General features: G+C 54.2%; 3 protein-coding genes across 3 annotated transcripts; all 3 read left to right on the top strand.

Moving 5' to 3' along the window:
- The first annotated feature begins 208 nt into the window (after positions 1-208).
- IE81DRAFT_369394 (P-loop containing nucleoside triphosphate hydrolase protein) lies at positions 209-4621 on the top strand. The gene is made up of 5 exons (XM_025517237.1): positions 209-2323; positions 2392-2599; positions 2667-3349; positions 3409-3880; positions 3948-4621. The coding sequence occupies exons 1-5, from the start codon at positions 545-547 to the stop codon at positions 4532-4534; spliced, it is 3729 nt and encodes a 1242-aa protein (XP_025366219.1). The 5' UTR covers positions 209-544; the 3' UTR covers positions 4535-4621.
- A 1087-nt stretch (positions 4622-5708) lies between these two features.
- IE81DRAFT_56380 (hypothetical protein) lies at positions 5709-8092 on the top strand. The gene is made up of 2 exons (XM_025517451.1): positions 5709-6728; positions 6869-8092. Exons 1-2 carry the CDS (start codon positions 5849-5851, stop codon positions 8050-8052), a joined length of 2064 nt encoding a protein of 687 aa, XP_025366218.1. The 5' UTR covers positions 5709-5848; the 3' UTR covers positions 8053-8092.
- A 1-nt stretch (position 8093) lies between these two features.
- IE81DRAFT_353699 (hypothetical protein) lies at positions 8094-9162 on the top strand (the record flags this gene model as incomplete). Its single annotated transcript, XM_025516653.1, has 2 exons — positions 8094-8784; positions 9101-9162. Coding segments are annotated over 2 exons (753 nt in total), but the record flags the coding sequence as incomplete, so codon positions are not given.
- Positions 9163-11556: the final 2394 nt, after the last annotated feature.

The raw sequence follows: 11556 nt of genomic DNA, 5'->3' as shown, positions 1-11556 counted from the left end.
GAAATGAGGCAAATTCAAAGTTTGTGAGGTGTAAAGGGGCCGAGGTCACGTGATACCCACGCGCGCCCCACTGACTCAAACATGCGACTCAAGACTCAAGGCTCTGGAGCCCGCCGCGCCGCGCTGCGAATTTGGATGGCAAAAGTGGTCGTGGATCGAAGCGCATGCAAAGGAAAGGCTTGTAGGGTGCAGCACATTCAACATTCACATTCACATTCACATTGCCGATCTGCGTTGATGCTGCGCGGTCACAGTCACAGTCACCAATTCGACACTGTGACTTGACTAGCATCTCCATTCATCAATCGCAACTTGCCTCTCCCACTTCCCGCACTCGCAAGCACACCACCGCCACCGCCACCCTCGCCTCCATTCGCCACTTTTGCAGCACGAGTCACAAGTCTGCCCTGCTCACTTAGCATCATCACCGCATCGATCAAGGCTGCGCGCATCGCAGTCTGGTGCTGCAGTGAGCTCCTTCCGCACACCGCACTCACCTTTTCTCTCCAGCTCGAACCCACAAACCCTTCTCCGCAAATCAAAGATGCCGTCTGAGCAGGATGAGATTTACAGGCTGGAGCTGCTATCGCTGGTGTCCAAGATCTCCAACGAGCTGCTGAACCACACTGGCATCAACGACCGCGTCCTCGCAGAGTTCATCCTCTCCCTCCACGATGACGCCAGATCTCTGGCAGAGTTCAAAGCGGCGCTTCAAGGCGTCGGCGCTTCTTTTCCCGATTCTTTTGTGCAATCATTGGATCGACTCATCATGGCGCTGCACCCAAAGCACAAGAAGAGCAATGCCGCAGCGTCGAGCAGCGCAGCGGCTGGTGGCGCACCTGCTCCCGCTTCCAGCTCCAACAAGACCGAGTCGATGAGCGCAGAGGAGAAGCAGTTGGATGCGGAAAAGGAGAGGCAGAGGCGCATGTATCCCGGCTTAGCCCTCGCAGATTCTGGTTGGGCAGCTCCTCGCGAGGACAGCCAAGAGGAGATTGAGCAGAGGAGGCGCGCGCAGCTCAAAATGCAAGAGGAGGAGGAGCGACGCAAAGAGGCGCTCGGCGGCGGCGGCGCTGGCAGGGACGACACGATGCGCGACTTGGAAAGGCTGGCTGATCGCAATGGCAGGGGAGAGGAGGATGCGCCAAAGAGGAGATGGGGCAAGCGAGAGTCTCCTGACTACCATGCAGGCAAAAGACGCGACTCTCGCAGCCCGCCACGCAGGAATGGCGATCGATACGACGCACCGCCGCCCGTGAGGGGACGCGACGAAAGGCCAAGGCAGGGTCCAGGCGGCTACGGCAGACAGGCGCTCGACGACAAGCCTGTGCTGTACAAGATTTACAGTGGCAAAGTCAGCGGCATGAAGGACTTTGGTGCTTTTGTCTCACTCGAGGGCGTGCAGGGTCGTCACGAGGGCATGGTGCACATTGGCTCCATCGGAGGCTCGCGGCTCACCCACCCTTCGGAAGCCCTGTCTCGCGGACAGCCGGTCAAAGTCAAAGTCATGTCTGTGGCTGGCAACAGGCTCGGTCTGAGCATGAAGGATGTCGATCAAGCCACCGGCAAGGACTTGTCTCCGCACCTACGTCTCAAGACCGAGGACGAGCTTGCAGCGGAACGCGAAAAGCTCAATGCAAGAGCCATGACCGGATCCAATATGGCACCGCTGGGTCGTCGCGGGGACGGTGGCAAGGCGCCGCCATCATTCGAGGATGATGCGCCTGGCAGCAACACCGCCAAGCGTCTGACGAGCCCGGAGCGGTGGGAGCTCAAGCAGCTCATCGCGTCTGGCGTTGCTAAAGCGAGCGATTATCCCGAACTGATGGAAGAGGAGACATTTGCCACGCCTGCGAGTAATCGCGCTGGCATGAACAACCCAGACGAAGAGGTGGACATTGAAGTCAATGAGCGCGAGGCGCCTTTCTTGGCCGGCCAGACCGGCGCCAGCTTGGAGTTGTCGCCGGTGAAGATCGTCAAGGCGCCAGATGGCGCCCTGAATCGTGCTGCACTAGCCGGAGCTTCCTTGGCCAAGGAGCGACGCGAGCTGAAACAGCAAGAAATCAATGATGAGGCGGATGCTGAAGCTCGCGACATGTCTTCGGGATGGAACGATCCAATGGCTCAGCAAGGCGACAGGACCTTTGCGATGGATCGTCGGGGCGAAATTCTCGGGCAGAAAGCGTCAGACCAGCCTGCATGGAAAAAGGAGACCTTCAACAAGGCGACCACGTTTGGCAAAGTGACCAGCCTTAGCATCCAGGAGCAACGGCAGAGCCTCCCCATCTTCAAGTTGCGACAAGAGCTGATACAGGCTATCAAGGATGTGAGTTTGGCTTGGTCAACAACCCTCGGCGTCCTCGCTGACCTTGGTTGCCCTTGCACGCATCTCAGAATCAAGTCCTCATCGTCGTCGGGGATACGGGCTCAGGCAAGACCACGCAAATGTGCCAGTATCTTGCCGAGGAAGGCTTTGCGGACAGGGGCAAGATTGGCTGTACGCAGCCGCGTCGTGTCGCTGCTGTTTCGGTGGCCAAGCGCGTGGCTGAGGAAGTGGGATGTCGTGTCGGTCAAGAGGTTGGCTATACGATCCGTTTTGAAGGTGAGTTGTCGTCTCTTCGGCATCAGCTGGGTCTGCAGCACTGATGCAGTCCAACTCGTTGCCACAGACTGCACCTCACCCGAAACGCGCATCAAGTACATGACGGACGGTATGCTGCAGCGTGAATGTCTCATCGATCCAGACGCAAGCCAATACTCCGTCATTGTCCTCGACGAAGCGCACGAGCGAACGATTGCCACCGATGTTCTGTTCGGCCTTTTGAAGAAGACCCTCAAGAGGCGGCCAGAGATGAAGCTGATTGTCACCTCTGCCACATTAGATGCCGAGAAATTCTCGAGCTACTTCTTCGACTGCCCCATCTTCACCATTCCAGGCAGAACGTATAAAGTGGAGGTGCTCTACACCAAGGAGCCCGAGTCAGATTACCTCGACGCTGCGCTCATCACCGTGATGCAGATTCATCTCTCCGAGCCTCCTGGAGACATCCTCGTCTTCCTCACCGGTCAAGAGGAGATCGACACGTCGTGTGAAATACTCTTTGAGCGCATGCGAGCTCTTGGGCCGAGTGTGCCAGAGCTTCTCATCTTGCCCGTCTACTCTGCCTTGCCTTCGGAGATGCAGACGCGCATTTTCGAACCCGCACCCCCGGGTGCTCGAAAGGTGGTACTGGCTACGAACATTGCGGAGACCAGCATCACCATCGATGGTGTATACTACGTCATCGACCCTGGATTCGTCAAGCAAAATGCGTACGACGCGCGTCTCGGAATGGACAGCCTGGTTGTCACGGTGAGTCATCTGCTGATGTGCCTTGCGGTCTGTCCCTGCTGACGCACTTCGATTTTCAGCCCATCTCCCAAGCTCAAGCACGCCAGCGCGCTGGTCGCGCAGGACGAACAGGACCCGGAAAGTGCTACCGTCTCTACACTGAAGCGGCGTACCGCAACGAGATGCTACCGAATCCCATTCCAGATATTCAGCGACAGAATTTGGCTTCTACCATCCTGATGCTGAAGGCCATGGGTATCAATGATCTCATCAACTTTGACTTTATGGATCCCCCTCCAGCACAGACGCTCTTGACTGCTCTCGAGGCCCTGTACGCTCTATCGGCGCTCGACGATGAAGGTCTGCTCACAAGACTCGGACGAAAGATGGCAGACTTTCCCATGGAGCCGCAGCAAGCCAAGATGCTCATTGCCAGCGTCGATCTCGGCTGCTCTGAAGAGTGTTTGAGCATTATTGCTATGCTCAGTGTTCAGAACGTCTTCTACCGGCCAAAGGAGAAGCAAGCTCAGGCGGACGCGAAGAAGGCCAAGTGTAAGTGCGGCCCAGACACGGTCTCTCACAGCAGTCGCTCTGACACCCTCGCACGCCCTCATTGCAGTCTTCCAACCCGAGGGTGACCATCTGACTCTGCTGACAGTCTACAATGGTTGGGCTGCGTCCAAATTTTCGTTGCCTTGGTGTATGGACAACTTCGTCCAAGGAAGATCTATGCGGCGTGCGCAGGATGTGCGAAAGCAGCTGCTCGGTATCATGGATCGCTACTCCCACGATATCATATCCTGTGGAAAGAATTTCAATCGAGTGCGACGCGCCATTTGCTCCGGCTTCTTCCGCAATGCTGCAAAGAAGGACCCTCAGGAAGGCTACAAGTGCTTGGCAGAAGGTGGCGGCACGGTCTACATTCACCCTTCTTCATCATTATTCAACCGCGCTCCAGAGATGGTCATCTATCACGAGGTCGTGTTGACTACGCGCGAGTACATGCGGGAATGTTGCGCCATCGAGCCAAAGTGGCTCGTCGAAGTCGCGCCGAGATACTTTCGTCAAGCGGACCCGTCTCAGATCTCGAAGCGCAAGCGCGCAGAGAAGGTGCAGCCCTTGTTCGACAAGTACGCGGAGCATCAAGACGCTTGGCGTATCTCCAAGGTCAAGAGAGCTGGCAGAGGCACTGTCACATTCGGATGAAGCGATGCTTTGTTTTGCTCAGTCGTTTCAGCCCCTCCTGTATTCTTTACCTCTCTCGCTCGTTTGCGCACCCAATGCCATAAGTCCAAATTCAGCGCAAGATGTCGGAGACCTGAAGGAATAGGATCGAGCCTGAGATTCTGCAAATGTAGCTGCGCACAATGTGGGGTGGAGCGGAATGTAAAGATGCACAAGGTGCCAAAATAGATCTTTACCACGTCGATGCAACATTGTCAATCTGGGTGGCACGGAATTGTATCAGCTTCACCCTCGTCCCGTGGTCTGCAAAGTCAGCGTGGACCTTTTTCGCGGGTCATCAGCAGATCTGGCTACAGCACCGCCAACCATTAATTGCCCCCCCCCTCCCTCGCGCCCGCATGCCAGATGTACGAAGAGAGCGGAATCAATCAAGAATGGGTGCGATCGGGCGGCTACACGAACCCCGGCGAGAAGCGCGCGCGCGCGCCGGATGTTGTAGTTTTTGAAATGCACAAGAGTCATCAATAGGTATGACGCGACCGCATGTCCATGCATATTCTGAATAATAATCAGAATTTATGATTTTGAATCATGAATTGTGAAACTTGAGTCGTAATTCGTGAATAATTTTGAATCAAAGATGTTGACAGCCAGCATCCAATTCGCAAGTCAAGTTCACGATCCACGTGACACTACTTGATTTGTGATTATATGCTGTACGACACGGAGGCTACTTTTGACTCTACTCTGATCGTAGCACTCAACTGCCCGCTTGTACTCTTATTTTTTATGTCTTCTACTGTAGTACTCTCATCTTCAAGCATCTGTGAGCTAAGCCACTTTGAAAGCTGACTGGTCGTAGTGAATCATACCTAGCCAAATCTATTACCGATGAGTCTCTTGTGGTAATGAATTTTATCCACGCTCTGCTCAATTGTAATTCGCGATCCTGTGATCAGTCTTGATCCGGGGTCAAGTAGACATCCACCCAACTCAAGATCCAGAATTGCGTCCGTTAGACTCGCAACTCTACCTGCATCCATGCATCCGTGCATTCATCCATCCATTCATCCACCGATCCATCCATTCATCGATCCATCCGTCTATTCATCGATCATCCGTCCGTGCATTCATCTATCCATTCATCCATCCATACATCCACGGCCCATCCATCCATCCATCCACCCATCCGTCCATCACTGTGACTCTGACTCAAAGGAGACGCGGCTCCCTCTTCTCTCTGCCTTACCTTTCATCATCGACCACAAAGCCCATTGCTGACGTGCGCTGGTGAGCGATCTTCAAGCAATTCGGCCTCTCCATCTCGCCAGCGCCATGAATCGGCCTTGGTCTTCTCTTCCGGACCTGAGGGTCTTGGCAGCTGCGCGAGGAACGCAGCAAAACTTCATCAGCGCCAACGATCATGATCGAGCGTGGTCTTCCCTGCCGGACCTTCACCCTGACTCTAACGACGCCTCGAACAGCTACAGCTTCAACACAGACTCTACTTACGCTTTTCCCGAGATCACTGAGAAGCTCGGGATACCTGGGGCTTACAAATTCTTGGACGACGAAGCTCAACGACCTTCGCAGGCCGATATCGCCGTGGGAAACGATTTGAAGGAAGAGGCTCTTACCAATGTCAACACCGAAATTTCTCTGGCCATCGAGTGCGCTGTTCGGGCATATCAACCTGAAGTGCCCATCACATTGCGCCACCCTGGTCGGCCCGGCGTTGCTGCACCCAAAGTCGTCGATGATCTCACACAGAGCTCGTCTGATGACGCGCAAGTCAGTCGCATCGCCCTTTTCGAGCACCAGCACGCCGAAGCGTCTTCTAGTCACAGCGAGACGGAGGCCAAGGTCACTCTGAGCGTTGCTGTCGTGGGGCTCGATCTGCCAGAAGATCTAAAAGAGGAACACATCTTCAATGCGGTGGATGGAAGATCCGGCGCCGAAATGAAGACCTTTCAGCCCGTGGACATCATCGAGAGCCCGCTTTTGCATCCGCGAGGTCAGCCGATGCTCGTGCACCGCCGTTTTATGGGTGCTGCGGCGAAGATCGTGGACCGGGTGGCATCTCTCATTCGTAGCGCTTGCTCTGATGCAGACACGCCAACAGCGTTGCTGGTCACTGGACACTCCTCGGGTGGTGCGATCGCCTCGCTGGTGTTGAGGCTGCTTTGGAATCAATACGCGATTCTCATGAGCAAATGTGAGTGATGATGCAAGCCGGCTCAGCTCGGTTCGCACGGTCTAGCACCGCCGTACAGAGAGGTGCATGACAGAGCCGAGAAACCAGGACTCACACAAATATTGCCCACGTTTGTCACGCATGCGATCGTGAATGTTTAGTCGCAGGTCAGGTTCGCCTTGTGACCTTCGGGTCTCCTCCAGTCATCGCATCCCATCATGAGCATCTCTTCAAGCCAGCCGAGGCACGCTGCCAGGCTTTCATGGCGCAGGGAGATGCCGTCACTTTGGTTCGCTTGGTCTATGACTGGCAGCTAGCCTTGCCTCACATCAAAGCCTTAGTTCGAGTACTCCCTAAGATTCACGACCCAAGCAGACTCGCCCAGACAGTCGTCTGTTGCCCTGTTGGCCAGCTGGTCAAAATCGAACAAGATGACTTGTTTGAGTCAACGCTTCGCCAGGTAGACTTGCGTTCCTGGAGCTCGATGACTCCACCAGATCCCTGGCATCCTCAATCGCATAGCATCGTGTCCTATTGGCTGTTGATCCAGTCACTCGACACATCCAGATGGACACCACGGGCTTCAGCACTTTTCTCGGAGGCTTCGCCACTGTCCTCGGATGCATTGCGAGTGGATCCGCCTGACGTTTGTGGCACGTCCGCTTTGTCACAACTGCAGAGCGTCAACGCAGACAAAGATTTGGCAATCCTTTACGTAGACATTGCCAAACTGCACCCAGTCCACCCCCTCAGCGGAAGCTCTGTGAGGATTCCTTCGGACGTCCTGACTTGGTTTGGCGAGGAAGGCATTGCGAAGACCATCTCAGCTTTTGAGCTACGACATTTGGCATGCGTCCAGGCGGCTGTTCTGCCTGTCACCTACAACCCAGTGTCTGCTCGACTTGGCTCACCTTGCATCTACCTCTATGGTAATGCAGCTTCCAAAGAACACCGGGACTTTGCAAAGTGGTTGACCACAAGTGGTTTTCCAGTACTCCTTTGGTCTTACCCCCTTGCTCCGCCGGACATGCTCACGACCGCAATGTCGACAGCGCCAACGGTCTCTTGTCCAGCCGGCACTCGAGTCTATCACACAGGTGGCGAGACCACAAGTACAGCTGTGAGCACGCTGGAGCTGGACCGGGGAGATCTTGCCCCTCAGCAATGTTTACTGGTTGGCCCTTGTGCACCCAGTGACACGTGTCCACTGCGTCCACAGCTCTGCGGGCCCTCAGCGCTCCAGTCCAAGCAGATCTTCCAGTTTCAGGGGATCTTGGGAGATGGTCTGACCAAACAGGTCAAATATAAGTGGGTGCACATGCTCACTGTCATCCCTGGTCTATGATGGGAAGCCCTCTACTATCGGCAGCACGTGGAGGAGTCTTGAACAACAGTGGCTCCCCTTTCTTGGCGGGATCACTCCAGTCAACACCAGAGCGTACGCCCATCTCTGAGCGCCCGGTGGAGATCACTCGAGAGGTGGGAGGGCAATTGTCCATGAACGTTGTTACCACACTTGTGGGTCCAACTGTCATGGCCAATTTGATCCAGCTTATTCCACAGATCGCTGGAAAGAAGACAGAAAAGTTCGTCAATGGCAACCATTATGTTCTTCCGCTGAGCTCTGGCTACTTGGCCAGCTCGCACCGGGTTAGCCCTGGTGCAGAGCACACCCCTCACCAGCCATGGAATGAGTCTCACAATGTTGTTGCAACATTGGACTACGACGAGGAAGAAACCTTCTTGAGTGCCGCCCAAGTTCAAGATGACCGGGCATTCTTCAATCTCGGATCCATGATCGAGTGTACAGTCAGTCCCGTGGAGACTCTCCCTTCTGGCAACTCTGAGGTTGTGAGGAATTTCCTCCGTCAGGGCTGCTACAGGGCCGTGGTGATGCACGATACTATGTTCAAGTCCGTGTACACCCCCCAGCGCCCAGATGAGCTTGCAGCTCACTTCAAGATCATCAATCGCAGGCCAGTTGCCAGTGAGGCATTTGAAGAAGTGGAAAAAAGAGGTCGACTAGCTTTCCTGCGGGATGAGCTACCAGCCACCGCGACAACAGTTGGCGCATCAGGTCAGCACCTCTCTGGGATAGTATGATGCACCTCACGATTTCACCAGGTGCTGCCGAACTTCATCACTTTTTCTTGGTGGCTGTGGTGGTGGTGGTGATCAGGGCCGAACAGACTCTACCGGATTACGCACGCGCGCGCGCGCGTCAGCGCATGCGGGCGCTGATTCCCTCGAGACCCTTTTGCACTCGCAAAGACCAATGCGGAGGGCACACAGATGGTGACGAGACGCGGATGGTCTTCTTGAATGCACATGTACCCAGTGCCTGCTTTTGAATGTCACGCTTCTCTCCCTTGCTTGACGCAACAATGATCAAGGAAACAAGGGCGCAGGCACGATGACGTACGCAGAGCGCAACCCTGGAGCGCTGCCTTTGTGAATTGACGGCTCGCACACACCAGCATGCTGAGCCTACGCTCGCAGGCGCGCACATGTCTGCTCTTCACCATCACTGCAATGACGATCGTCACGGAATATTCACGGGCAAAGGTCGCGTGTCATCTTTCGCCGACATTGTCTTTTGGTAGTCTTCTCTGAGAATGCGTGCGCCCCTGACGGTACAAATCCTTGTGAGGACCCACTTCTGTCCAAGACAGTACCGGTGCTGTATCGCGCCGAAGCACTTGATCTCACCCCAGAGGACTCCCGGCATGTAGAACGATAGCGCTGCAACATCGCGAGAGACAATTGAGAATAGATGGTCAGACGGTGTCAGTCAACGGAACTCAAAGACGCGACGCAAAGTTTACATGCACGTCATGCACACCACGAAAGGCTGGCGAAGCAATGACTTATTTTTGGAATTGCGAATGGACAGAAGAAGCCTTGCATCAAAGGAGCTGGAAGAATTCTTTATCGCTCAGTTGCGAAAGACCTTTTTGTGGCACATGTCGCGACTATCTGGCACAAACGCCAAGGATTCAGATAAACCGGCGCTTGTGGGCAGCGACGCTTTGCAACGGGCGACCCGAGTATGCCAGTAAAAAAAAAACAAGAAAAACAAAAAATGAGAAAGTAAAAGACAAGCACACAAGTCGACGCCAAAACAATCGTGCGAAAGTCTTGACAGCTTGCGGTGGCATGCGAAGTAGCGGCAAGGTCTGAGGCCACGTACGCTTATCCGCGGGAAAATGAAGGTTTCGCACGTATGCGAATCGAGCAGTAGAAATCACGAGAAACCGGAAATCTTTTCAGTCCAAAGCATTGTCCATGCAGACGATCTGACAGTGTCTTCAATGAATGTTCTCACTGTTCCGTGTCAAAGGACTAAGTGACACCTTTGCTCGGACAGGGCGACAAATTTTTAGTGCTGCTCAAATCCGCCTTTGGAGTAGTAGAGAGCTTCGCTTGGCCCAGAGACGGAAACAAGGTCTAATGTGATTCGCTTTGTGCCTGTCCGACCCCGGACCCACTCGCGCTGGCAGCAAGCCAGAGACGTGCGGTCTCCGTTACGATCGGTTGCGGCACGAGAAAGCTCCAAGAGCTCTGCCGGAAGCTGGCAAGGTGATGATCGTGACCATTCAGAAACCAGAGAAGCAAACCAAAACGAAGACAGCTAGGTGCAGCCCTGAAGTAGCATTTGCAGCGCGAGCATTTGAGCTCTTCACTGTCAATGCTGTAGATTGTGTTAGATTGGAAAATTCGAAAGAAATGAGTAAATTGGACACGCCTCAGGCGCTAGCTCTTTTTTCCTTAACGCATGATTCGGCTTTCACATGTCACCTATCTGTTGTTCCATCACCCTGCACATATTTCAGGGTCACCGTCCACTCGATGCGAGTGCTATGGGTAGACTGAGGCCATTTAGCTGCTTTTAAGGGCCACCGACGGTTGTACGAGAGCGTCTCGGCGGCAAAAGCACGGCATACATATTCGCGTTGGCTGGCGCGAGCATTTACAGCGAGATTAATGGTTTCTTTGCTGTATTTTGGATGGTGACTAAAGTGATCATCACCAGAGCATCCGCTGAAAGACGTCGTGAGAGTGCGACCTCACAGACCTCATGGCTCGCCTTGTACTTGCTTGCTCATCTGCTGTAAAACTGTTGGCTTTTGCTTTTGAGCGATGGCTCAATGCCGGAAGACAAAATAGTGGAGGTGGAAAAGGGACGGAAGCAGGTCGCATTGCCTCTTCAAGGTCATTATCCGTCTCAAATTGGTTGGCACTCCCTGAAAAGGAGCGAAACCTGCTATGATGGTGACTAGTGTCATTGAAGTTGCCGTACAGTACTGGTCGGTGGACTCTATCCAAATAGTCGCAGGTTTTGCTTGATCCTTCTGGAGACCCCTCTCGTGTCATTGTGTCCCCTTTTACCACTCGGCTCCGCACAACCACTTGTCCCCTCAGTACATTCTTGAAGCGAGCGCTGTCTCATGCAGCAAACATTCCTTGCCAACATACCTGCGACTGCCTCTTATGCTTCACACATCCCAGAGATCTCAGCTGGCGTCTTCCACTTGAAAGAGGAATAGTACCTTTGAAAATGTTTGTAATAGCTAGAATTTCGGAGCCTCGATGTTGCTTTGTCTGCGTACTGACCAGATGCGAACACGTAGCTGTATAGCAGGTGCAACAGGTGTGTTCATCAAATCGGAGCTAGTGAGGCTGGGCACTTCAAGTTCGCTGCCCCGAATAGACTCGGAAACATGTGAATGATCCAGCCAGCATGGAAGTAGTCAAGGAGACCAATGCCGCGTGTCCGCAATATGCAGAGATGCAGCTCGAACAACTCGGGGAAGGGAGGAGTCAAGGGGAGCGCGAAGAACGTAAAGTG

The sequence above is a fragment of the Ceraceosorus guamensis genome, assembly GCF_003144195.1.
Source record: "Ceraceosorus guamensis strain MCA 4658 unplaced genomic scaffold IE81scaffold_150, whole genome shotgun sequence".
Lineage (NCBI taxonomy): Eukaryota > Fungi > Basidiomycota > Exobasidiomycetes > Ceraceosorales > Ceraceosoraceae > Ceraceosorus > Ceraceosorus guamensis.
This window is presented reverse-complemented; position numbering and strand designations above follow the sequence as displayed.